This window comes from Callospermophilus lateralis, chromosome 11 (assembly GCF_048772815.1).
Source record: "Callospermophilus lateralis isolate mCalLat2 chromosome 11, mCalLat2.hap1, whole genome shotgun sequence".
NCBI lineage: Eukaryota > Metazoa > Chordata > Mammalia > Rodentia > Sciuridae > Callospermophilus > Callospermophilus lateralis.
The window spans coordinates 23431630-23459492 of NC_135315.1; the positions used below are offsets into that span (position 1 = coordinate 23431630).

The following is a 27863-nucleotide window of genomic DNA, read 5'->3' on the forward strand; positions in this document are numbered from 1 at the left end:
TATTTATCTATCTATCTATCTATCTACTTATTTTATAGTTTTGGTACTAGGGATTGAATCCAAGGATACTTAACCACTGAGCCATATCCCCAGCCTTTTATTTTGGGACAAGGCCTCACTAAGTTGCCCAGGGCCTCACTAAATTGCTGAGGCTGGCTTTGAACTTGGAATCTTTCTGCCTCTGCCTCCAGTTGCTGGGATTATAGGTGTATGTGTGCCCAGCTTGTTTTTTATTTTTTAATTAAATATTTTTAAAACATTATACATGTACATATTTGAAATTCAAATGCTGTATAGTGAAATTTTATTTGCCATTCTATCTAGTCGTCTTAGCTCAACTCAAAAACAGTTTCTTCTGTTGCCTTATAAGACTATACCATATTTTTGTGACATTTATGTACATAATTTTTAAGAACATAGAATGTTGTATGTTTAAGAACACAGAATTTCATACTACTGTCATAGGTAATAGTCTGTACCTTTTTTCCCCTTTATGTGTGTGTGTTTCCCTTTAAATATGAGGTCGTATATATATATGAGGTCATTTTTTAAAATCAGCATTAGTAAGACCTGCATCTTTCTTGATAAGGACACAGCTAACATGCTACATGGTAAAGCCATTTCAAATAATAGAAAAAAGTCAAGGAAGGTTATGACCATAAATATTTTATAATTTAGCTTTTTATTTATTTTTTATTCTGGAGAGTAAATCCAGGGTGCTTTACCAACGAGCTACATCCCTTTTGCTTTACCAAAGAGTAAACATTAAATATATGATATTAGTAACTTTTGTGCTTGACATAATCAAATTTAACTCTGATATTGGCACTGTTCTAGAATTGTGGTTAAGCTACCTTAACCATTTTATTTATTTTTTATTTTGACACAGGGTATTGCTAAATTGCTTACCCTGGCCTTGAACTTGTGATTATCTTTTTACAAGATTACAGGCATGTGTTACTATTCCTGACAACATAGTTCTTGAGATTTTTAGTAATGTAACAATTTTTAGTTAATATAATAAAGAAATAACCAGTACAAATGTTAGAATAGGAAACTCTGCAGGTATGACTATATTTAATTATCGAATATCTATATCAATATCTGCTGGAAAATCATTGGCTTTTACATTTTACAGAATTATTTGGGTCAAAGTTATCCAGTTATTGTTTGCTGTAATTCTCTCTCTTTTTCTCTCTTTATTGTGGTACTGGGGATTGCACCCTGGGGTACTCCACTAAGCAACTTCCCCAGTCCTTTTTGTTTTTTATTTTGAGACAAGGTCTTGCTGGCCTTGAACTCAGGCTCCCAAGTCACTGGGATCATAGGCATGTGTGACCCAGTCACTGTTTACTTTAAGAATGAAATTCTGACTCTATAAGTATTTACAATTATTATGTGTCAATTAAATAGAGAAAACTAAAGTTCTTGTTTTTTCAGATTTTAACACATTGCAGAAGTGGTCTATCTGATAATGGAGTAAACATTAAATATATGATATTAGTAACTTTTGTGCTTAACATCATCAAATTTAACTTTGATATTGGCACTATTCTGGAACGGTGGTTAAGCTACCTTAACCATTGTAAGGTCTCACAACCTCAGAAGCGGTGGTTAAGGGTCCTGTAGAGTGGTAGTTATGTGGAGAAGCACTATTAGGTCTTATCATTTTAAAGAGGGTAGATCTTAGGCTGAGGTTGTGGCTCAGGGGTAGAGCACTTGCCTAGCATGTGTGAGACACTGGGTTCAATTCTCAGCACCGCATATAAATAAATAAAGTCTATTGACCAAAAAAAAAAAATTTTTTGAAAAAAAAAAAGAGTGTAGGTCTTAGCATTTAACATTTGGTGGATGTTTCTGTTTTTTTAGTTGTTTAATTTATAAGTAAGCTTATTAATGTTTTAAAAGGTTTACTACACAAATGGATACATTGGATATTGAAATAAGATCTCTAATTTGAAAAGCAATGTAAATTATGTCTGTGAATAGGTATAAATTAGAGTAATTGGCAGTTACTTTATGGTATAAATATGGTGTAAATTTGATAAGTGAAATTTGTCAAGAAGTACTTTTTCTTCAACTTACCATGTTTCTACTTTATTAATAGTATGTATTTTGTAATTAGTATTTATAATGTGACACTAATTACATTTATTAATGATTTTTAAAAAACTTTAACTTGTGTTTTGTTTGAATTTCAGGTAATAACTTTCCAATACTTTGTATTTTGTTTAGTATGCCACTTTTTGGAAGTGGCCACTGTCAATATCTTGTTATGGTTTGATGGCCTTGGAGATTTAAAACCAAGTAAAAGTGTAAGCAGCCTTTCTTATTTAGTTATGAGTTTTAAATCCACTTTTGTTAAAAGTAGGAAAAGTTTAAAGTAGATTTACCATGAATTATGAGTTACATTAAAAACAGCTGACTTAGCAAGAACAGACTGGCCAGTTCCACTAATGGAATTATAACATAAAATTCCTGAAACAAGTCCCATTTAAAGTAGTGGGTTTTACTAGTCCATTAGATCTTCCTTGCCCAACTTTATTAATGTGAATATACCTATCATTTTTTTTAAGATGTCGATGGACCTTTATTTATTTATTTAAATGTGGTGCTGAGAATCGAACATGCTAGGCAAGCGCTCTACCCGAGCCACAACCCCAGCCAAACATACCTGCTTTTTTAAAAATAAAAACTTCAGTGAATTCCTAAAGAAAATAAAATATAATAATTTTCCCCCTCAAAAATTCCATATTATTTATTAATTCTTTAGTATTAATCACTAAAAATTCTTATAGATTCTCTCTTCATATTTATTGTCCCAGTAATCTGTAATTCTGAAGAAAAAGCATTCATTCAGGGAGTATAGTTAGTATGGGATTGCCTGCTTATCATGCCTTAGGCCCTGGGTTCGTCAACAATAACAAAACAACAACAAAAGTATTCATTGTTCCCTCAGATGTTCACAGATGTCTGATTTAAAAAAAAAAAAAAAAATAACCATCACAGATGGTCTGTTCAATTAAACTTCAGTTGAGGAGTTATGATTTTCCAACATGATTACTTTAAGATGTGGCACTTGTCTTTGGTGATGATTTGCTACAGAGGTCTGAAATTTTCATTTAAGTTACTTTCAAACTAGTTTGAGGCACATAAGAAAGCTTTGTTTTTGTGTAGAAACAGTTTGTAATTTGTCATTCGCTTATTTTGTAAACTTGCAATTCTCATGATTTTGGACTTTTGCAAAAAAGCAGATTCAGTTTTAGAAGGTGAAGATTTGACTTTAATATCATCCAAAATAATATGTCAAGAGAAAGAAAGTCAAAAACATTTTGACCAATGTCAACATTGCTCTACAACATTCTAAAATAACAGTTTGAAACACTAGAATATACAAGTTTTGTATGATTGGCTAATTTCTTTATAGTTATACCATATCTTTGATTTGTTAGACTGTCATGCTCTGGACCTTGTTAAAAATAGGCTTTAAAAAGATCAATTACAAATTCAACATTTTTGAGGGTTTTTTGGTAGCTTGATTTATAAATGGGATTATTGTTTTGCCATGCATGTACATTTGGCAGATGACCACTAGATAATATTTTTTGTTGTTGTTTTAAAGAAAGTCATACACTGAAGTTGGTTTTGCTCTATACAACAATAGAATTCATATTTAGTATTTTGTATTTGTTCATTTTAATAATTTGTTAATTTAATTTTTTTTTAATATCATTGTTCAACTGACTGAGGTAACTGAGTTTGTTTTGTTCCTTTTTTGCTGATTAAGTCATTGGTCTTCCCTGTGTACAATAGTATGCAATCAGTATTTCATTTGGATTGAACAGATAGCACTAGTCTTTAATGATGGAGTAATTGGCTACATTTTTCTTCTTGTGCATGAAGTTTTCTTAAAAGAGCAATCCATACAGAATAATGACAGAGAGCATGAATTTTAGGTTAAAACATTTTATCTCACTCTTGCTGCTTACTAATTATTATGACCTTCAGCAAGCTATATAACTTTTCAGTCTCAGTTTCCTCATCTGAAAAAATGAGGACAATACCTATTTCCAAATTTATAATTATAAATATTTGAAAAACTCTATGAACAGTATTGTATGTCAGGCATTTAATAATAAATGTTTCCTTTCCTGTTCCCATCTTCATGTACTCGTAATTTGAGACTTAGGTTAAAAAAGTTAAAGAACTTTGAGCCAGGCAAGGTGGCTCACACCTGTAATCCTAGTGATTCAGGAGGCTATGGCAGGAGGATCACAAGCTCCAGATCAGCCTGACAATTTAGCAAGACCTGTCTCTCAATCAAAAATAAAAGGGAATGGGGAAAGGGGGTGTAGTGTAGTGGTAAAGGGCCCTGGGTTCAATCTCCAGTACCAGAAGAAAAAAAAATAAAGAACTTTCTGAGCATTTACCTAAACTAAATTTGAAAAGTTATTTTAGGATTAGTTTGCCATTTACTTCAGACTGTTCTCTCCAGTGCAGGAGTGTTTGAGAAAGGAAAGAATGATTTGAACATTGTAAATAGCTAACGGAATATAGTATCTTGAGCACATATTTTTGATAATTGTACTTAACATATCCGTAAAAGTGTTTTTTATTTATCTTTAATCACAGGTACAGGAACCTTAAAGATAGATTTTGTTGGAGAGCTGAATGACAAAATGAAAGGTTTCTATAGAAGTAAATATACTACCCCTTCTGGAGAGGTGCGCTATGCTGCTGTAACACAGTTTGAGGTATGTGTTATTCTTCTCTAACATTATGATTTTTAACCATGTTACAAAACTTGATTCTATTTGGGATAATTATTTGAGACTAGATGCCTTTGAACATAATTATAGAATAGTTTATATTCACCCATTGTTTCTATCTTCAAAATGGAGAGAATTAAGTGGGTGTGTTGGGAATGATTATATATAGGTGTATACACATACACACATACATTCAGGAAAAGAAGTTTCAATACCTGCCAGAACTGTTATGTCCTCCCCACCCCGTATTGGGGATAAAAGCCAGGGGTCCTCTACCACTGAGCTATATCCCCCCTGTATCCCAATTTATTTTCCCCCTGAGACAAGATCTCATTAAATTGCATAAGACTGGCTTCAAAATTGTGATCTTCCTGCCCATCAGCCTTATGAATTTCTAGGATCATAGTCATGTGCTATCATGCCTCGTTGAATTGCTTTTATACTATGTGCCTTTCTTAATTGCCTTTTTCAATTTTATATTTGATAACTATGGGTTTTCCTACTACATTATTAGCTATTTTGTGGCATTCCTTTGCTGCTACCACTGTTTCCTTTATGTGTGTGTGTGTGTGTGTGTGTGTGTGTGTGTGTGTGTTGCTGGGGAATGAACTGAGGGCCTTGAACATGCTTGGCAAGTATTCTACCACTAAGCTACAGCCTAACCCTTTTTTTCAATTTGAGATGGGGTCTCATTACATTGCCCAGGCTGGTCTTAAACTTGATAGTCCTGTCTCAGCCGCCTTGTAGGTGTATGTCACCATACCTGGCTATTTTGCTCCTTTGACATTTACTTTGTTTATCTTACTTCTTTCAAGTGTAAGTTATATAAATTGTTTCAAATCTGCTAATGGTATTTTTATGTGTTAAATCTAATTAAATTTATTTCTGTAAATTTCAATATGAATTAATGATAGAATTGATGATGTCCATTTTCCAACTTCTTTGTTGATCCTTGGACTATTTGTTTTGTGTAACCTGAAATTTTAGGTGCAGTTTAGTGCAACTTATTTTACCTGGTATATATTCTCTTTCAAGAATTTTAAACCTTCTGGGTTTTTTTTGTTTGTTTGTTTTTGGTACTGGGGATGGAACCCAGAGGCACTTGACCACTGAGCCACATCCCCAGCCCTTTTGTGTATTTTATTCTGAGACAGGGTCTTACTGAGTTGCTTGGGGCCTTGCTGGGTTGCTGAGGCTGGCTTTGAACTTGCAATCCTCATGTCTTAGCCTCACGAGCCACTGGGATTACAGGCGTGCTCCAGTGCACCTGGTTCCTTCTGTTTTTTGTTGTTGTTGTTGTTTAATTTTTAGTTGTAGGTGGACATAATACCTTTATTTTACTTATTTATTTTCATGTGGTGCTGAGGATCGAACCCAGTGCCTCATGCATGCTAGGCAAATGCTCTACCACTGAGCCACACCCCCAGCCCTCCTTCTGTTATTAACATTTGCCACTACTGTTTAGGCTTAATTCTGTCTGAATGATTCTAAAGCCTTTTTGTAATTCTTTGAACACTTCATCCTGGAATGTAGACAGGAGTATGTATCCAAAACAATTTTCCTTCCTTCCTTCCTTCCATGTGTTAAATCTAATTAATTTTATTTCTGTAAATTTCAATATGAATTAATGATAGAATTGATGATGTCCATTTTCCAACTTCTTTGTTTATCCTTCCTTCCTTCCTTCCTTCCTTCCTTCCTTCCTTCCATCCATCCATCAGGGATTGAACCCAGGGTCACTTAATCACAGAGCCATTTCTCTAGCCCTTTTTTATTTTTTGAGACAGGTCTCACTTAGTTCCTTAGGGCTTGCTAAATTTCTGAAGCTGGCTTTGAACTTGGAATTCTCCTTCCTCGGCCTTCTGAGCTGCTGGGATTACAGGCGTGTGCCACCTTGCCTGGCCTCCAAATTTTTTTTTTTTTTTTTAAAGAGAGGATGTATGTGTGGTATAATTTCTGAGCATTTACATATTTGAAAACCTTTTATTTGCCTTTATACTTGATCAGTTTTACTGGGTATATAGATTTGTTGATGAAAAACAAAAGAGCTATCTGGAAGCTGCTCTGGTCTGTGTTTTTCTCCTGTTGATCATAAACAATATCACAAAATACCAACCTCAGATAAGGGAAATCTGAGACCATGATAAAGTGAGACAAAACAAGAATACTTCATAATTTCATCTAGGCATAGACAAAAACAAGGTCATTTTGCTACTCACAAAATACCAAATATCTCCATTTGTCTGTTAAAATGAGTGACTACTGCATTTTTACCCATTATAGTTTTATGCTTGCTCTAGTCTGCCCTCCCTACGGATTTTTTTAAATCCCCACTCTTAGAATTGCCCTTACTTGCTCATGTGCTCTTTCTCTCTTGTGGCACTGAGAATGGAATCAGTGGCACTCTACCACTGAGCTACATCTCCAAGCTTTTATTTTTTATTTTGGTCTTTTTAAGTTGCCTAGGCTGGCCTCAAATTTGTGATCCTCCTGCCTCAGCTTCCAAACTGCTGGGATTATAGGCGTGTGTCACTGTGCCTAGCTCCTGCCCCTACTTTCTGACAGCACTCAACCTGGAGTGAATCTCTGCTTCCTAGTCCCAGCTTACCCAGCCAAATCATATAATAGGGTGGTGAAACATTCTGTAGTTCCCTGTGGTATGAATTCTTGCAGCAGTGAGTAGTAAGCCCAGTTTGTTCAACTATAAGAATAATACAATTAGCTTAAAATCTTTTCCTTTCAAAAGTCTATAAATATTTTTCCAAAGTCATTCGCAACTCATTTTATCAAGAGGAATCACAGACTAGAGTGTTTCTTCTCCTTTGTAGGTAACACATTATTTTGTTTTGCTTTGTTTTCTTCCTTCTTAAATTATTTCTTTTTTGGGTGGGGCTGGGGCAGGTACCAGGGATTGAACTCAGGAGTGCTTAACCACTGAGCCAAATCCCCAGTCCTTTTAAAATTTTATTTAGAGACAGGGTCTCACTGAGTTGTTCAGGGCCTCATTAAATTGCTGAGGCTGGCTTTGAACTTGAGATCCTTCTGCCTCATCCTCTGGAGCCACTGAGGTTACAGGTGTGGGCCAATGCGCCAAGTATCAAATTATTTCTTGATCCTGAAAATTAAAAAAAAAAAATTACCAGGAGCTAACTTTTCATTAGTTTTGCATATTACTTGGTGAACCCTGTTGGTTTTTCAGATTCAGATCTTCCTTCAGAGTAGCATAATTTTCCCATTACATTTTCATTGTAGTATCTGCTGTGATCTCTTCTTCAGGAACACCAGTTAGTAATAAATTTAGCTCCTGTGTCTCTCAAGTGAACCTTTCATTGCTTTTATCACTATATCCTTTGGACATTTTAAAACTTAAATCTTATTATTTATGTCACTTATTTAATATTCTCAAGTATGAATTCATTTCTCTATAGCTGCTGCTTCTAATTTAAAAATTTCTATGCTGTAATTTATTTCATTATATCATGTTTTATAATATCTTGTGTATTCATTGATAGAATCATATGATTTACTTAAATTTGAGTGCGCTGTTAGCCATCTAACATTTTACTCTTGAAGAAATCCTTTTTTAGAAATAATATACACTTCTGCATATTTTATTTATTTTCGTGTTCTTATCATTCGTTCCATTTTATGATTTTATTCTGATTCTAAAGTTCCTTTTATTATTACTGATATCCTTCAGAGACATTAGATTTTATCTTGCTTTAAGTGCATTCTTTTTGATTTTGATTCGTTAATTTTTTTTTTAAATAAATGGAACTATGATTGAACCCAGGACCCCGAGTATTCTAGGCAAGCACTCTAACACCGAGCTACATCCCTAGCCCTTTTTATTTTATTTCAAGACAGGGTCTTGCTAAATTGCCTAGGCTGGCCTCGAACTTGCAATTCTCCTACTACAACTTCCCAGGTAGCTGATTCTTTTTTTATTTTTAAAGAAAGATAGAGGTCTTTTTAAGTAGGTGAGGTGGTGACAGTTTTACTTGTAGTGTATGGAAATGCTATTAAACTAATGACCTGTTTTGAATTGACAGAGCATCTATCTTTATTCCCGTTGCTGCCATTCCAGAAAACAAACAAACAAACAAACAAACAACAAAACACACACACAAACACATCAAAGACTGAGAATACTTTAATTTTAAAATAAAAGCGAGAGAGGCAGCCTTTCATGTTTTCCCAGCTCTGAATCCTTACAGCATACTGTTGAGTGGTCTGTGCTTTGTGTTATGTTAGCATTACTGGTGAAGTCAATCACATTAAATTTGAAATGTTTTATTAAAAGCAAAAATATAATTACAAACGATTCACATATCTTGTTAAGATCTATAGCAGACCTAGTTCCTAGATAATTGCTGGTATGACAAAGGGAGCAAGCATTTTATTTTCTTAGTAGTTAGTATTGTAGCTTGTTGCCTGGCATTGATCAAATGAAGGAATGAATGATGGAGAAATGGTGATTATGTCTTGAAATTACCTTTTAGGTTAATTTTGTGGTACTTTGATATTTAATTTTTGTGGTATTTAATTTCGTGGTATTTTCATATTTTTTTCTTAAGGCTACTGATGCCCGGAGGGCTTTTCCTTGCTGGGATGAACCTGCAATCAAAGCAACTTTTGATATCTCACTGGTTGTTCCTAAAGACAGAGTAGCTTTATCAAATATGGTATGTTTGTGTTTTACAAGTCCATTTAAATATTTAATAGGCTTAGGTATATTTAGTTTGCTGATTAGGTTGGATAACATGAAACCACTAGTACAGTGTTTAGTATATAACAGAAACACCAGTATTAGTTTTCTTTATTTTCAGGTAAGCCCTCTTTTTCATAGTTGCCTTATTTTTTGGAGAGTTTTCCTCCTCATGGAAGAAATTTCTTGTTAAATACATGAATAACATTATCTACTTCTTTATTAAAGACATAAAAAGAAATTTAAAAGATATTACCTAAATGAAAAAGGTCTTAATTTTCTTATTAAATACCAGAAGTTATAGCTATAAAGTGTATTTTCTCTTCACTACTGTCATTGATCTCATTCATAAATAAAGTAAGCATTCATCACTTGACGTGTATTGTCTAGAATTGCCTTGTTTAAGACATGTAGTAGCCTGCAGTTTATAGTGTGACTCTGAGGCACTTGGAAAAACCTACTGTACCTGAAAATAAGTAGTTTTTGTCTATTTATTAGTGGAGAGAATTCCATAGATAGAATGTTATTCTCTTCTTAAATATTCCTAGAGAGGAAGCTAACATATTAAACTGAAATATTAATTTATATTTTAGTGTAAATGAATTTATTAGGTTCTATTCTTGAATAAATTTTCCTTGGAAATTAGAAAGAGTTTGAATAGGACAAAAAGGAGAACACCAGAGAAAAATTAATTTCTAAGGGTAAAGTGAACATTTCTTATAAATTTGCTCAGATCCAGTCTTATTGTAGAGACTGCTTGAGATCTAGAAATCTATATCTTTAAAATATAATCCACTGTTATATTTATTTTTATTGATAATTTTTCTCCTATCCTATTTCATTTGAAAAGTTTTTGAGATCTTACTTAAAACATCCCAGTGTCTGGTATATAATAAGAATTTTTTAAAAAGTTGATTTCTTTTTTTTCTCTCACAAGTCTTCATAATTTGAATATTTTAGCCCCCAGCTATTTGTATGAGTGCTTTATCAAATCACTCTCCTTCTTGAGAGGAAAGATCTTGGTAGCACTGGATGAATTGGGATGGAAAAGCAAGCCATTTTGGAAAGTAGAAAAGAAAAACATTGAAATCTGCAGCTTTTGGCTAGTGTTTACTCTTAGGTATTAGTGTAAATCTGTTTAAATTTTCTTTATTCTTCCTGTCTTTTTTTTAAAGAATGTAATAGACCGGAAACCATACCCTGACGATGAAAATTTAGTGGAAGTGAAGTTTGCTCGAACACCTGTTATGTCTACATATCTGGTTGCATTTGTTGTGGGTGAATATGACTTTGTAGAAACAAGGTCAAAAGATGGTGTGTGTGTTCGTGTTTACACCCCTGTTGGCAAAGCAGAGCAAGGAAAATTTGCGTTAGAGGTAAATGTACTTGAAGAGGATTGTTCCAACAGTCCATAACTCCAGGTTGGGGAATTTACATTTCTGATCAATTACTTAGTGCCATTATTTATAATTTAATCTGAAAGTTGTTGTGTTACTTTGGTTTTATTTTTAATAGAACTTTGGAAATACCAACTTTGATGTTGTATTAACATTTTACAAAATGATTCAGAGAATATAAGTCAGACTTGGGGTGTAGCTCAGTAATAGAGCACTTGCTTAGCATGCACAAAGCGGTGGGTTTAAACTCTAGCTCTGAAAAAAAAAACGATTATATATAAAAGTAAAATTTATTTATTTAGGAAAAGGGCAAGAAAATATGTAGTTATATTTTTTTCATACCAAATTACAAATGGATTAGGGTTTGGCCAATGTATACAAAGCTTGGGGCTAAGGCAGTCTTTGGAAGTAGGGCTCCCTGGGATTGATTTCTAGTAACTTGAGATACTTTGGCTTGCAACAGGTTTCCTTTGTGGATTTCTATATGAATTATAATAAAATACTTATCAGATGGTTCTTTTGTTTATACTTTTATAGGTTGCTGCTAAAACCTTGCCTTTTTATAAAGACTACTTCAATGTTCCTTATCCTCTACCTAAAATTGATCTCATTGCTATTGCAGACTTTGCAGCTGGTAAAGTAAATTTCATTTTATTGCTGAATTGTAATAAATTTATTTGAATTTTGAGATTTTTGAGGAAGAAACATTCATATGTATCAATAAATGTTTATATTTATTTTATGAAGGTGCCATGGAGAACTGGGGCCTTGTTACTTATAGGTATGTTAATGATGCATTACTCTGCCCTATCTTTCTCATCATTGTCTTCATAAGGGCTTCCTCCTAATCACAGTTGAGCAGCTTCTGCTTTATGATCTGGTATAAATTTTTCTGGCTCCCTCCAGTTCCATGCACATTTCAAAAATGCAGATGGACATCCCCCTCTGGTGCTACTGTCTTTGCATGTAAAATTTTAAAAGTGAGCATCTGGCATTAGTAGCATTTTTGGATATATTCTTGGCTGAGTCTTTCATTTCAGTGCCTTTCCTTCCTCCAGTAGTTTGATGGTTATTTATCCAGTTTGAAGAACCTCTGATTTCATATCTTCTAGCCAAGTTTTTACATTTCTGTCACCACAACACAACCATGTGGTTGTGTAAATTTTAAAACAAAGTCTGTAAACATTTTTTTTTGCCTTCTACTTTCAATTGCCTTTTTAGATGCACTAAGTTTTGGACATCCTGCTCAGTGTTCTTTTCAGGACATTGGAATGCATCTTTCCCCACCACTTCCCTCAGTTAATGGAAGGACTTCTTCTCTACCACAATTATCCCTAATCCCTTAGACAAAATGTTTCTAAAATTTCAGAAAACAAACAGATAATTAAACTATTTCACATCTATTTGGGGTAGTCTTGAATATTCCTAGAATTTTTTCTATCCTGTGTATGCTAAAAAATGTTTTCTTGGTATCTAATTGATCTGAATGTTCCCCACTTGTGCAAGTCTGCTTTTATTACAATATTTTAATTGTTTCAATTTTTTCCCCCTTTAACACAGGGAGACTGCATTGCTTATTGATCCAAAAAACTCCTGTTCTTCATCACGCCAGTGGGTTGCTCTGGTTGTAGGACATGAACTCGCCCATCAATGGTTTGGAAATCTTGTTACTATGGTATTTAATATTTTTAAGTGCTCAAATATATTTATTTTCATCTTGCTGTGTATTATTTTGGCCACATTATGTTTCAGGATTGGCTGTAACATTGTGCCAAAAAATAATTGATTCAAAAATTTTATTTTAAAAGATCTACTTTGAAAAGGATTCATAATCTCTGTGTTGATTGAGAACATATGGACAATTTAACTTGTTCTATAATTTGTCTGCAAATGGGGAATTTCAAGATACTAAATTGGGTGAGAAACATTCCTCTTTGGTAAAGATGAATGTATCATGCAGTGAGATTCCAGGCTAACTGTAGTTTCTTGAGTCATCTTTGTGGTTCACTAGCTGAAATGTAACCAGATAAATAACAAACTGATCTTTGATTAGATTGAAATGTTTTCGGGGGCCATTTTGTTGTTTCCTAAAATATTAAGTTGAAATATGATGAAATGAAAGTTAAAAAAAACAAAAAGCTAAAACTACAGAATGACTACAGAATAAAGGTATATAAAAATTTCAACAGTGCTGTTGAAATCCTCATTTATCAGAGTGTTTGCAGTGAATAATCTGTACATTAGTCCTGACCTTTCACTCTTACTCTAAATAAATCCTGTCTATGGAAGCCCTTAGGAGCACAGGATATTAAGTGAACTAAAAGTACCTCTGCAGTGAAAGAACTGGAGATTGTAGAGCCAGCCAGATTCCTTGATAGCATTTTAGGCTGCTAAAGAGTTGATCCTGGCTTGAATGTTGTTTAAATTCATATGTATGTTTTAGAAACAAGGAACAAAGTATGGCATTTAGCAAGTATGACATGCCTGATTCAGTTCTTGAAAATAAACTCTTTCCTTTACCTTTGAATATTTAAAATTTTACTTACAAATGAAAAAAATTTTTTGAAATAAAATTTCATGTGGAATTATGTGTGTTAGTGCCTGCATTCAAATACATGCAAAAAATTATCTTTTAATGAAGCAAGTTTGCTACTTTCTATCAAATTTTTTTCCTTAGCTTTTAGAAAACTTATGATTTTATTTTGAAACTACCATAAATTTTAGTAAAGGAAATGTGCGCATATTGTTTACCAGCAACTTTTTACTGGATTTATATAACCGTTCTAATTATTATAGATGTGAGTTGTTTGATAAACTGAAACTCCATGTGGGTTGAAGAACAGTTTATTTTAATAGAGTCTACTAGTTAAGTAGCACTGAGACAAGTAGCCACCTATCATATAATGTTAAAAGTATTTGATCTTTTCAGTATTTCTAAATACTTTTGTTTTACACTAGGATTTTGGTCTCTGCCTTAGATTAATATATGTCCTTCCTTTGCTAAGAAATTTAATCAACTTTTTTATTTTTTTAATAGATGGACACCATACCTTTATTTAATTTATTTATTTTTTTAATGTGATGCTGAGGATCACATATGCTAGGCAAGTGCTCTACCACTGAGCTACAACCCCAGCCCCTATAATCAACTTTAATAAAAATTAGATTAAGATAACTGTCTAAAAATTTGACTTTTAAAAAATGTAATTTTTTATTTTTATGTCACCCATTTGTTTGTTCATTTCTCCCTCTTCCTCTCCCCTGTCTTTCTTTCTCTCTCCATCCATCCATACATATATATATATGTATGTGTGTATATAGACAAAATACCTTTATTTTACTTATTTTTATGTGGTGTCGAAGATCAAACCCAGTGCCCCACACATGCTAGGCAAGTGCTCTGCCACTGAGCTATAACCCCAGCCCCTCGCTATATATTCTTAAAATAGTGAGAATTTTGTATTCCATAAATGCTTAAATACCATTCATTAGAGAACTACTTCCTGCCATGACATTTCTGTTAATTTCACATAAATCTTATTGAAGTAGTATTGTTTTTCTATTTATCTAGAAAGTTCAACTCAGCTTCTCATTTTTTTTCCTAGTCATTATAGAAATAATTTCCACTTTTCTTGTTTTGTTCTGATAGCTTTCTGGGTTTCTTGTTGTTTGTTTAAGAAAAATTTGTAACTACATTTTATGTAATGATACCTCTGCTCTTACCTGTATTTATCTTTTCTCTTTTCCTATCCATCTATAGGTTCCTTCCCTCCCACTTTCCTTCTTTTCTCCTTTGGTAGTAAGAAGTGATTTAAGCAATGTTTTGAAAATGTCTCTCAGTCATGACTCTGATATCACTAGTTGGTCTTTGTTGACATCTGATGCTTCTCTTTTTTTCACAAATGTTTTCAATTTAATTTTAGTTGATTAAATCATAAGTTTTGGAGGATAGTAGAAGGGACATGCTTTTCAAATTAGTGGAATTGCAGTCATTTTGTTTTTTTCAAATATTTCAACTTTTTGTTTTTAGGAATGGTGGACTCATCTTTGGTTGAATGAAGGCTTCGCATCCTGGATTGAGTATCTATGTGTAGACCACTGCTTTCCAGAGTATGATATCTGGACTCAGTTTGTTTCTGCTGATTACACCCGTGCCCAGGAGCTTGATGCCTTAGATAACAGCCATCCTATTGAAGTGAGCTATACTTTCCAACCATTGGCTTATGACTGCTTTCCTTTCAGTGAAATGAATAATTAGTTACGGAGAAGCTTAGGATTCTGAAAGCAAGAAAAATTGCATGAATGGTTCCACTTTTTTTAAAATTGCAATACTGGGAATTGAACTTAGGAACTTGTACATTCTAAGCAAGTGCTCTGCCACTGAGCTATATCCCTATCCTTCACTTGTTTTTATAGTTCATATTTCCAGTCTTGAAGATCTAAAAAGAATAAGTTCTAATTAATATTTCATTTTAAGGTAGCTCATATAAAAATTTTGGACGGTGCTATGTACATTTTTGTGAATGATACTGTAGGAACCATATGTCTTAAATAACACTATGATTCCATTGTTTCTCTCAAGGAAAATGCTGGACAGATTATTTCATAATTGTCATTATGTTTTTGTGCATATTTTAATTCTCTTGAGTTAGCCTATCCTTACTAAAGTTAGTATATACATATATATTTTACATTCAGAGAACTAGAGTTATAATCCTACTTTGACATACTTAGCTAAGATTGATATATTTATGAATAGTTAAAATTAACATAAGAAATCAAATGTTTTACATCTCTATATTCCTTTCCCTCCCACTCCCCACCAAGAATAAACAGAGCTGTAACAACTTGCCTGCCAGAAGAGCAGAGTCAGGACTAGAACCTAGGCTCTGAAAGATAACGGGGATTGTGTTATATATTCTACTTCATTAACACTAGTTACTGTGCCCTTTTGAGGGTTAAGATACACATTGTGAGTGATCTAAAGACAGAAAACTATAAGTTAGAAGGGTTTTCCTAGAAAGCTCTTTATGTAATTCAGTATTACAGGCTGTCTGCTTCCTGTCATAACCCTGAATCACACTGTCTGCCAGGTCAGTGTGGGCCATCCATCTGAGGTTGATGAGATATTTGATGCTATATCATATAGCAAAGGTGCATCTGTCATCCGAATGCTACATGACTACATTGGGGATAAGGTAAAAGAGCATTTTTTTTTTTTTAATCTTCTATTCTTTTGTGGTGAAATCCTAAATTTTGCATGGATAAAATGTCTGGCTTTTTAAAAAATTAAGTTCCTAGGTAATTTTTGGCTCATCTTCATTTCTTTTTTTATTTACTGTTGTGGTCTCTTAGAAGAAAAATGTGCCAAGTATGTTTTGGGATAGGAATGGGAGGCTGATTTAAAACTTTAAGTAGAAGACTAAGTGTATACATTCTTAAAAGGTAGTAAATGTTAGAGGGATAGATGTTTTTCAGTATATCTGATACTTGAGTAATTGAGTAAATTTTGCTTTTGACTACTAATATGCATATATACTGTAAATTCCAAAATCTGACTCTTCTGGATTTAAAAATTGTGTTTTCTCAGGACTTTAAGAAAGGAATGAATATGTATTTAACCAAGTTCCAACAAAAGAATGCTGCTACAGGTAATCTTAATAGCTTGAGTTAGTAGTGAAAGCATTGTCACTTTATCCAGGGTGGGAAATTTCTAACAAACTTCTGGGTAACCTAGTGCTACTAAGTCATGGGTCACACTTTTGAAAAGCAAAGCCTACCATTTAACATTTTTTTCCTTGTTATTTATGAAAGTCAATTGGCAGTTCAAATATACTTCCATTATTATTCCCAGCATCCTCTTGTACCCTGTCTGTCCTCACGGCTGTTCTCCCTAATTCATGCTTTTGTGATCTCTGCGCTAGAATCTTGGAAATGCCTACTTATCCACTACTTCTTGCCCTGCTGCATTCTATTCAAGTGCACCTCTTCTTTTTTAATATATATATATATTATTTTTTAGCTATAGATTGTCACAATACCTTTATTTGTTTAGTTTATGTAGTGCTGAGGATCGAACCCAGTGCCTCACACATACTAGGCAAGTGCTGTACCACTGAGCCACAACTCCAGCTCAAGTTCATCTCTTACACTGAGGCTAGAGTTATCTTGCTAGAGGGAATATCAGATCATATCCTCCTATTTATTGTCACTGAAGTCTATACCTCTTTGTAAGCCAGTGATCAATAGGTTAGCCCCTACCTAATGTTTTAGCCTCATCTCCTGTTATTCCCACTCTCATACCCTACTTTCTTGGAGCTTATTGAACATATTGCTATGGTTTTTACTTTTCCTGTTTGTATATTAGACCATTTATTCTGTGTACCTTTATTCCCTTGTGTGTGTGATGAACAACTCCAAGTTGAAGGCTAAAAATCATACTTGTGAACCCTTTATTTTCTTTGGATTTTTCTTTATGTGCTTTTCCTTCCTCTGTGCATGCTACCATCATAGTATGTACCCCTTATTGATATTTTGCTTTATCTTCCACCATATGAATTTAACCATGAGTTTTACTTCAGTTTGCTAAGCAATGAATATTTTAAAACTGGTTAATTGAATGGATACAATGCTTATTTACACAGTGAGTTTGAACATGTTTCTATATTTTCATTCTTATTTCTTGTTTGAACTCATTTGTCTTTTGTTATAGTTTATAATTTTTCTTATATGCTAGAATGATTAAGTACATCTTAGAATAAAAGACCAGTTTTTTAATTTATTTTATTGGTGCATTATAGTTATATATAATTATGGAATTTATTATCACATATTTGTATAGGTACACAGTATAACAATATAATTTGGCCAGTATCACTTCCCAGTGCTTCTTCCCTTCCACCTCGCCTCTCTCTCTTAGTCCCTTTTCTTAACTGATCTCCCTTTGATTTTCGTGATATCTAACCACACCTACCTTTCTTTACCTTTTTCCTCTCTAATTCCGTATATGAGAAAAAAACATACAACCCTTGACATCTGAATTTGACTTATTTAACTTAACATAATGGTTTCTAGTTTTATCCATTTTCCTTCAAATGACATAATTTCATTTTTCTTTATGGCTGAATAAAACTCCCGTGTGTGTGTGTGTGTGTGTGTGTGTATGTGTGTATGACATTTTCTTTATCCATTCATCTGTTGATGGACACCTAAGCTGGTTCCATAGCTGGACTGTTGTGAATTGTGCTGCTATAAATGTGGTATGCATATATCACTATAGTATGATGACTAATTCTTTAGGATAAATAATGAGAAGTGGTATAGCTGGGTCATATGGTGGTTCCATGCTTAAATCTTTCGAGATACCTACCTCCATACTGATTTATGTAATGGTTGTACTAATTTACAATCCAAAAAATGTTCCTTTTTTTCTCTATATCCTCTCCAGCATTTACTGTTATTTGTATTCTTGATGACTACCATTTTGACTGGTCATTTCCGTGTCTTTGAAGTGTGTCTGTTTAATTCATTTGCCCATTTATTTTTATTTTATTTTATTTTATTTTATTGGTATTGGGGAACTGGATTATTATTATTTTTGTGTGTGTGTGTGAAATTTTTTTGAGTTTTTTGTATAATCTAGATATTAATCTTATGTCAGAAGAGTAGTAAAGATTTTTCTCCCATTTTGTAGGTCCTCTTCTTTACATTCCTAATTATTCCTTTGCTGTGCAGAAGTTTTTTAATTTGCTGCCATCTCATTTATTAACTCTTGGCATTATTTCCTGAGCTTTAGGGATCTCCTATTAAGAAAATTGTTGCCTGTGCCTGCATGCTGGAGTCTTGATGCTATATTTTCTTCTAGGAGTTAAATAGTTTCTGTTCTAATTCCTAGGCCTTTGATCTGTTTTGAGTTGATTTTTATGCAGGGTGAGAGAGAAGGGTCTAGTTTCATTCTTCTACATATGGATAACAAGTTTTCCCAGCACCATTTGTTAAAAAAGACTGAAAGCCAAGTTTTTATAAGGAGATGTTAATTTGGCCTACTGTTTCCTGAACCTGAAAGAAACAAAGAATTGGTCAGCATTGCAGTGTTAAGAGTTAAATAATATTTCTAATTTGTTTTAAGAAAATAAACACATAAACATTTTAGATTATCATTGTTTGTGATTTGCCTTCCAGAGGATCTTTGGGAAAGTTTAGAAAATGCTAGTGGCAAACCCATAGCAGCTGTGATGAATACCTGGACCAAACAAATGGGATTCCCTCTCATTTATGTGGAAGCAGAACAGGTAAACTTATAAAAAATCCTATTTGTCTGATATTACACTGCATGAAATTCAGTTCAATGTTACCAAATTTGCTTTTCTGTACTTTTTAAATTGTAGTGAAATTTATACCAACTTTGTACTCTTTTCTCAGTGACTTTGCCCCTGCCCAACATCATTAAATTATACATAGTTAGGGAACAAAATTGTCTACTTGTACTATCCTCAGGAAGACTGTGAAAATTTGTTGGTTTACTTCTAAAAACACTACTTGATGTTTATTCTTGTTTTGGTGCTGGGGATTGAATCCAGGGTTTTAGGCATGCAAGGCAAGTGCTCTACCACTGGGCTAAATAAACCCCAATCCCCACATGAGTTTCATTCTAGATATACAAGGTTGTTTTAATATTTAAAAAGTCTACTACAAGAGCTGGGCATAGTGGCACTGACCTATAATTGCAGTTACGTGGGAGGCTGAGGCAGAAGAATCAAAAGATTCAGGGCAATCTGGGCAATTCATTGAGACCCCCATCTTAAAAAAAGAAAATCTCACTATATTACTAGAACCAAATAGAAGAACCATGTAATCACTTGATTAAATGTAGAAAAAAAATTGGTAAAATTCAATATGCCTTTATAATTTCCTTTTATAATATTGTTTTTAATGTTGATTGATTGAACCTGAATTAAAGAGGAGTACTTCAGAATGAGTTATTCTCCAGCAGGACTGAAAATTACACATGAACCCTTAATGCCTACCAAAAAGTTTGTCTTAATTCAGTTTTACTTATGAAATTATTCTCTTAAATGTGTTTGTCAAGGTTTTGTGAGCTGTGTAGGGAATTAGTTACTATCCATTTTTAAGGAAAAAGATTGATAGCACTTTCTTCTCTTTATTTTTGGTACAGGGGAATGAACTCAAGGGTACTTAATCACTGAGCCACATCCCCAGCCCTATTTGTTTTTTTATTTTGAAATAGGGTCTTCTAATTTGCTTAGGACCTCACTAAGTTGCTGAGGCTAGCTTCAAAAGTTGCAGTCCTTCTGCCTCAGCCTCCTGAGTTGCCGAGATTACAGGTGGACACCACTATGCCCAGTTTATAATTTTTTTTCTTGTCTTGAACTGTTCATAAAGTCAAGTATAATTTTACAAAGTATTTACAATTTTATATTGGGGCTGGGGATGTGGCTCAAGCGGTAGCACGCTCGCCTGGCATGTGTGCGGCCCGGGTTCGATCCTCAGCACCACATACAAAGATGTTGTGTCCACCGAAAACTAAAAATAAATAAATAAATATTTTAAAAAAAGTATTTATAATTTTTAAATTTATAATTTTACAAGTATTCTACATGACATTTAAACCAGCCCTTACACTCTCAAAATGCAACCACATTTACAAAGAATATTTTAATGTGGATGCTTGCAAGTTAACCTTCTAGAGCCATATCTTAACTTAAAATATGAGTGGATTTATAATAAAGTAGACATACTGGAAGACCTCTCAGTTAAATGATTGCAAGGATTTGAAATGTCAACTTAGGGAATGCAATTTATCATATTTGGTGGACTAGACTACCTCTAAGTTTAGAGACCTATATTGTATTTCTTTTAATCTTCTTTGTCCACTTAGAAGAAAAGTCTATTATGAGATCACTCATGATATATGACTGATTATACTCGACATTCCATATAGATTTGACAAGTAGTTATCTCTCTACCTGATTTGTTTAATATTAGCAAGCCAGCCATGGTGGTATATACCTGTAACTCTAGGGGCTCTGGAGTCTGAGGCAGGAGATTTGCAAGTTTGAGGTTAGCCTCCTTAATTTAGCAAGGCTCTCAGCAGTTTATCAAGACCCTTTCTCAAAATAAGACACACCTATAATCCCAATGACTCAAAAAAGAAGAAAGATATTAGCATACAAAGATAATTGTTCTTTTCATCTCTAAGTATTTCATTCCTCAAAACTATTCAACTGTTTAATGATAACATATAGTGTGAACTCTTAGTTTTAATTTTTTTCTTCAAGCGAAACACTTTAAAATTTTTTGGCGGGGGATCTGGGGTTGTGGCTCAGTGGTAGAGCACTTGCCTAGCATGTTCATCAAAATCTAAAAAAATATTTAAAAAAAAATTTTTTTGGGGGGGGGGACTGTGGGGTGAATCCAAAGCCTTATATATGCTAGATAGGTGTTCTACCACTGAGCTACTTCCCTGAGCCCCCTTGTAATTTTATTTTTGATGCAGAGTCTCACCAAGTTGTCTAGATTGGCCTGAAATTTGTGATCTTGTCTCAGCTCAGTATCTGGGACTATAAGCATGAGCCACTATGCCTGCCTCTAATGCACACTTTTAAGAGCATAGTTGTTATCAAATAGAAAACAGGAATATCACTGCTTCATAGTGTTACTGAAACTGAGCTTACTTTTCCCATCTAGTTACTTAAAGGTGATGCTCTGTTTCTTTTGTTGTTTTTTTGTCTATGTACAGAGCTAAACTCACCCATTTTATATTATAATAAAAAGGCTCTCTGTGGGGTTGGGGTTGTAGCTCAGCAGTAGAGTGCTAGCCTAGCATGTGTTAGGCACTTAACCACTGAGCCACATCCCTAAGCCATTTTTTTTTTTACTTAGAGACAAACTGAGTTTGATCCTCAGCACCACATAAAAATAAATAAATAAACAAATAAATAATAAATAAATAAAAGGCTATCTGTGACTTAATTCTTTTGAAAGTAGAAGAACTCTCTAACATAGTTTTTTTCTTTTTTAAAAAATATTTTTGTTTAGTTGTTGATAGATCTTTATTTTTTTATTTAATATACATGGTGCTGAGAATCAAACTCAGTGCCTCACAGATACCAGGCAAATGCGCTACCACTGAGCCACAGCCCAGCCCTCTTTTCTTCTTTTAAATGCAGTACTGGGAATTGAACCCAGGGGCACTCTACCAGTGAGCTACATCCTCATCCCTTTTTATTTTTTATTTTGAGACAGGGTCTCACTAAGTTGCCCAGGCTGGCCTTGAATTTGTGAATTTGTGATCCCTCTGCCTCCATCTCTAGAGCTGCTGGGATTAAAGGCCAGCTGTTGAAGTATTTTTTTAAACAAATGAACTTGCTATTGTTGGTTCTGGCTTTTTAGTTATTTTCAGTGCCTGCCCCCCAAACTACACACACACACTTTTTGTTTCATTGCTAAATTCATCCTTTGAAACAACACCTATGCCTATTTCCTGTTTAACAAGCATTTTAAATTTTGAATTTTGAATAGTGAGTCCACATGCCAATGTAATGTTGCTGCTTCTTAGAAGTTTAAGACTAAAGTTTAAGACTTTCTTTATAAAGATTAATATAACTTGTTTATTGTGTTGTATACTTTGAAAACATACATTGCTTTTAGGAACATCTCAACTGGGTATACATCCCTTTTGAGGGGTCATATTACATGGACACTTGCCATTTATTTATTTATTTTGTTAATTTTTTAAAACATTTTTTTAGTTATCAATGGACATTCATTCATTCATTCATTCATTTATTTATATGCAGTGCTGAGGATCGAACCCAGTGCCTCACACATTCCAGGCAAGTGCGCTACCGCTGAGCCTTGGCCTCAGCCCTAATATCTATTTATCTATTTGTTTGTTTATTTATTTAAATATGTATTTTTTTAATGTTTATTTTTTAGGTGTAGATGGACACAACACAATGCCTTTATTTTTATGTGGTGCCAAGGATCAAACCCAGGTCCCATCCGTGCTAGGCAAGTGCTCTACTGCTGAGCCACAATCTAGCCCCCTAATATTTATTTTTTCGCAGTACTAAAGATTGAATCCAGGGGCATTCTACAACTGAGTGCCCCCACAAACCCATTATTAATTGATTGATTGATTGATTGATTTATGGTGCCAGGAATTGAACCCAGGGGCACTTAACCACTGAGCCACATCCCTCATCCATTTTTTTTTTTTTTTTAATTTTTATTTTAAAACAGGGTTTTACTAAGTTGCCAAGAGAGACCTCAAATTTGCAGTCTTCCTGCCTTGGCCTCTTGAATTGATGTGATTTGAAGCATGCACCACCACAACTAGCTATTTATTTATGTATTTATTTTCGCAGTGCTGGGGATGGAACTCAGGGCCTCATGTATACTGGGCAAGCACTCTACCACTGAGCTACATCCTGCCCCAGCCTTTTTTTTAGAATAAAGATTCTATAGTACATCATCTTCATCACCACTGCATTTTGTGTATTTATCAGTCATTTGGTTCTATTGGTTCCATCATCTACTTTATCACAGGAATATTCCTCCCACTGCTCCAAAAGTGTTGATGCTATTATAGTCTTTATTTTGTTTCTTTAGGTAGAAGATGACAGATTACTGAAGTTGTCTCAAAAGAAGTTCTGTGCCAGTGGACCTTATGTTGGTAAGCAAATGGCTATAAATGGGAGGTAATTGATGATTTGGGGTATCAGTAGTGGGTGCCAACTAATAGGAAATATTATCCTTTTTTTTTTTTTTACCCCCCAGACCACAGATTGAATTCAAGGGTGCTTAATCACTGAATAACATCCCCAGCCCTTTTTATTTTTTATTTATAGACAGGGTCTTGATAAGTTGCTTAGGACCTCACTAAGTTGCTAATGGCTAGCTTTGAACTCAAAATCCTCCTGCCTCAGCCTCCTGAGCCACTGGGATTATAAGCATGTGCCATCACACCTGGCATTATTATCCATTATTTATAGTTATAATGGAACTAATAAAAAAAAAAGGAGATGGTAAAAGGATAAAAGTGAGACTTAAGAAATCAAAATATAAGATTCAACACACTATTTATAGTATTTAATTGCTTTCTTAAAAAAAAATCTCATGCGTCTATGTATTATTGGAGTCTATAATGAAGAATTAGAACATCTAAGAAGTGATATCTAGTCGTAATCCATAAAAGAGGATTTCTGGTGTACTTAAGTGGATGGCTTAAATATAGGTGGTATTATTTTCATTTTGCACATGAGAGAGCTGAGGTACAACTAGTTAAATTGGTTGAGGTCACTTATCGAATAAGTTACAAGTGGAAATTAGCTGGGCACAATGGCATGTGCCTGTAATCCCAGCAATTTGGGAGGCTGAAGCAGGAAGACTGCAAATGCCCCTCCCATACACACATAAAAGGGCAAGGGAGGAAATTGAAACAAAATAATAGAACCCCATGAGTTCTGCTTTTTTTTCCCTCCACACTGTGGATTGAACCCAGGGCTTTGCCATTTAGGCAAACACTCTACCAATTAACTACCTCCCCAACCCTGAGTTTATGTTTTTATTTTTTAAATATTTTTTTTTTATTTTGTCACAGGAATGTACACAATATCTTTATTTATTTATCTGTTTATCTATTTATTTATTTTTTATGTGGTTCTAAGGCTGGAAGCGCTCTACCACTGAGCTACAGCCCCAGCCCATGAGTTCATTTTTTTTTTTTTAAATATTTATTTATTTATTTAGCTATTGGCGGACACAACATCTTTGTTTGTATGTGGTGCTGAGGATCGAACCCGGGCCGCACGCATGACAGGTGAGCGCGCTACCACTTGAGCCACATCCCCAGCCCATGAGTTCATGTTTTTAACTCACACTTTTTCAAACACGTTAGACTCCCTACCTATAAAATTTTATCCAGGAAATTAAAGTTTGATTGAAAAAAAAACCAAAAGTAAAGTGTTTCTCTGAATAGTAGTTCTCAACAGAGAGAAGTATATGTTATCATCACCAATGCCTTGTCATGTTCTACCCTCAAGATCTGGTGCATCCTCCTAGGATTAAGAAGTATAGCCTCTGCCCTTAACTCTTCTTAAAACATTAGAATTACTCTTATAATAAATAGGTCTGACAAGTCGGGAGTGGTGGTGCATACCTGTAATCCCAGCAATTCAGGAGGCAGAAATATAAGGATCGCAAGTTTGAGGCCAGCCTCAACAACTTAGCACTGATCTAAGCAACTTAGTGAGACCCAGTCTCAAAATTGTAAAATTTTTTAAAAAAGGATGGGGATATAGCTGAGTGGTAAAGTGCTCCTAGGTTAAATTCACAGAATTATAAAAGATTTTTTTAAATGAAATAAATGCCTTACAAGTCAAACAATATATCCAAATAAATCCTTAAGTGTCATAGTTGCTGTTTTCTACCTCATACCTATAATCTGCTTTGAAATACTGATAGGTTTTACAGGCTTTTATAATGTTCAGTGACAGGGGCTGGGGATGTGGCTCAAGCAGTAGCGCTCTCGCCTGGCATGCGTGCAGCCCGGGTTCGATCCTCAGCACCACATACAAACAAAGATGTTGTGTCCGCCGAAAACTAAAAAATAAATATAATGTTCAATGACAAATATAAACAACATTAAAACCTGAATAGTGTGTGAAGGGGAGGGGTTTAATTTGTTGTTTAGCCTGATAATTAGGCTATATAACTTACATATGTTAGGTATGCAACTATTTAAATAACTGTTAATGTACTTGGTAAGGACTCTTGTTTGGCATCTTAATGCAAGTCTGTTTTGCTGCCTGATATCTAAAATAGTATTTCTGCCTTACAAATGCTTAGACTTTTAGATATGACTCCTCATTAATAGAATGCAACAGGTCCCAGGATGTGTCGTATCATAGCAATAAATATCAGTGTTTCATCAGTGTGTATACCCATTAAAGACTGCACCTTAAAATTGGTTTTTAAATGCAATGCAATGGGAACACTTTCACCTACTCAAAATTTATTTTCACAGTAAAATCATTGCTATGTCTATTGCTTTGTGAAGGGAAAACAATGATAAAGGTTAAATCGTTGCATTTGTGATTCTATGAGTTAACTGATCTCTCTTTTTTTTTTTTTAGGCTGTTATTATTTCATTAGTTATATCTTCCTTTCCACTAATATTTGGGTTAGCTGGGAGAGTTTCTGTAGCACTAAGAATGAGCTATTGGCTTACCACCTAAATTTGGGCCCCTGACTAGAACAACACCAGTCCTCTCTGTACATTTTACCATCTATTTCTTCCAGGATTAAGTTAATTTTCAGGTTTTCTGTTTGTTCTTCTCTTGATTAGGAGAAGACTGTCCCCAGTGGATGGTTCCTATCACAATCTCTACTAGTGAAGATCCCAATCAGGCCAAACTTAAAATTCTAATGGATAAGCCAGAGATGAATGTGGTTTTGAAAAATGTCAAATCAGACCAGTGGGTTAAGGTGAGTCCAGAAATGGCAGAGCCATTTTTACCTTATCTGAACTGATTTCTTTAATGTATTTTATAACTCTCTCTAAATTTTACTGCTCCAGTTTAGTCTGAGACTTTTTTAGGGGAGTAAGGCGTAGTGCAGGGATTGAACTCAGATTTCATGTATACTAATGCATACTAGACAAGTGCTCTACCACTGAGCTACATTCCAGCCCCATAGACTAGGACTTTCAATTCTAAAACTTTGTGAAATTTAGGGCATTTTTCAAATAGTATAATCCAGATATGTGCTTTTAATTAGATAAGGGTGTGGTAGATAAGCAAATAAAACAGAATAAGACTGAAGTGGAAAAGAAAAATAATAGACTCTGTATAAAGTCATTTTAGCCAAAACATTTGTGGACTTACAACTTTAAACACCTATAATCTCATCAACTCAGTAAACTGAGACAGGAGGATTCCACATTCAAGGCTAACCTGGGCAACTTAAACCATGTCTCAAAATAGGGCTGAGGATGTGGCTCAGTGGTCAAGTGTTCCTGAGTTCAATCCCCTGGTACCAAAAAATTAAGAAATAAAAAAGGGCTGGGATTGTGGCTCAGTGGCAGGGATAAAGGTATTAAAAAAGGGCAGGGGATGGGAATATAGTTTGGTGGTAGAGCATCTCTGGGTTTAATTCCCAGTACCACCAAACAGGAAAAAAAAAAAAAAAAAAGATGATGATAAAGGAAATCAATAAAATAGAGGCTGGGGGGCATACCTCAGTGGTAGAGCACTTATCTGGTATACACAAGGTCCTGGGTTCAATCCCCAGCATTACAAAATGAAAGAGGGAGAGGAAAAAAAAAGGGGGGGGGAATCAATAAAATAAAAGTTGCATTAGAATTATGGGATGATTTTTTAAAATATTTATAAGAAATAAAATATTTAGGGCTGGAGTTGTGGCTCAAGTGGTAGAGTGCTCGCCTAGCACATGTGACGTACTGGGTTCGATCCTCAGCACCACATAAAAGTAAAGATATTGTATCTGCCTAAAACTAAAATATAAATATTAAAAGAAGTAAAATACTTATGTCTTCTTATTTTACCATTATACTATACTGTATATAAATATTTTTAAAAATATTTTTGGTTGTAGCTCAGTAGTAGGGTACTTGCCTAACAAATGCAATCGATCCCAGTCACAAAAAAAAAAGGAAAGAAAAATGGTTTCAGTTGTTTGTAAATAGCCTATAGAGAAATCAGTGGTTACCTTACTCCAAAAATAATATGAAATTACCTTTATTGCATCTCTCACCTAAATAATATGATAGATTTTTTTGATTAAAGGTTCTTATTCTACCTGGAGTGTCTGAAACATAATTAGAAAAATATGGTTCTTCCTGGAGGTTAAAATTTAAAATATGGGGGGCTGGGGATGTGGCTCAAGCGGTAGCTCGCTCGCCTGGCATGCGTGCGGCCCGGGTTCAGACCTCAGCACCACATACAA

The 27863-nt window shown here is 34.3% G+C and overlaps 1 protein-coding gene across 1 annotated transcript in view; it reads left to right on the forward strand.

Annotated features, from left to right (window-relative positions):
• Positions 1 to 27863, forward strand: part of Npepps (aminopeptidase puromycin sensitive) — a 91151-nt gene that overhangs the window by 46869 nt on the left and 16419 nt on the right. The window contains exons 4-15 of the mRNA XM_076869396.2: positions 4633 to 4754; positions 9347 to 9454; positions 10653 to 10853; positions 11412 to 11508; positions 11622 to 11655; positions 12435 to 12549; positions 14905 to 15069; positions 15968 to 16072; positions 16465 to 16525; positions 19056 to 19165; positions 23508 to 23571; positions 26245 to 26384. Of these exons, the coding sequence (XP_076725511.1) occupies positions 4633 to 4754; positions 9347 to 9454; positions 10653 to 10853; positions 11412 to 11508; positions 11622 to 11655; positions 12435 to 12549; positions 14905 to 15069; positions 15968 to 16072; positions 16465 to 16525; positions 19056 to 19165; positions 23508 to 23571; positions 26245 to 26384 (1322 nt within the window). The remainder of the gene's footprint in view (positions 1 to 4632; positions 4755 to 9346; positions 9455 to 10652; positions 10854 to 11411; positions 11509 to 11621; positions 11656 to 12434; positions 12550 to 14904; positions 15070 to 15967; positions 16073 to 16464; positions 16526 to 19055; positions 19166 to 23507; positions 23572 to 26244; positions 26385 to 27863) is intronic.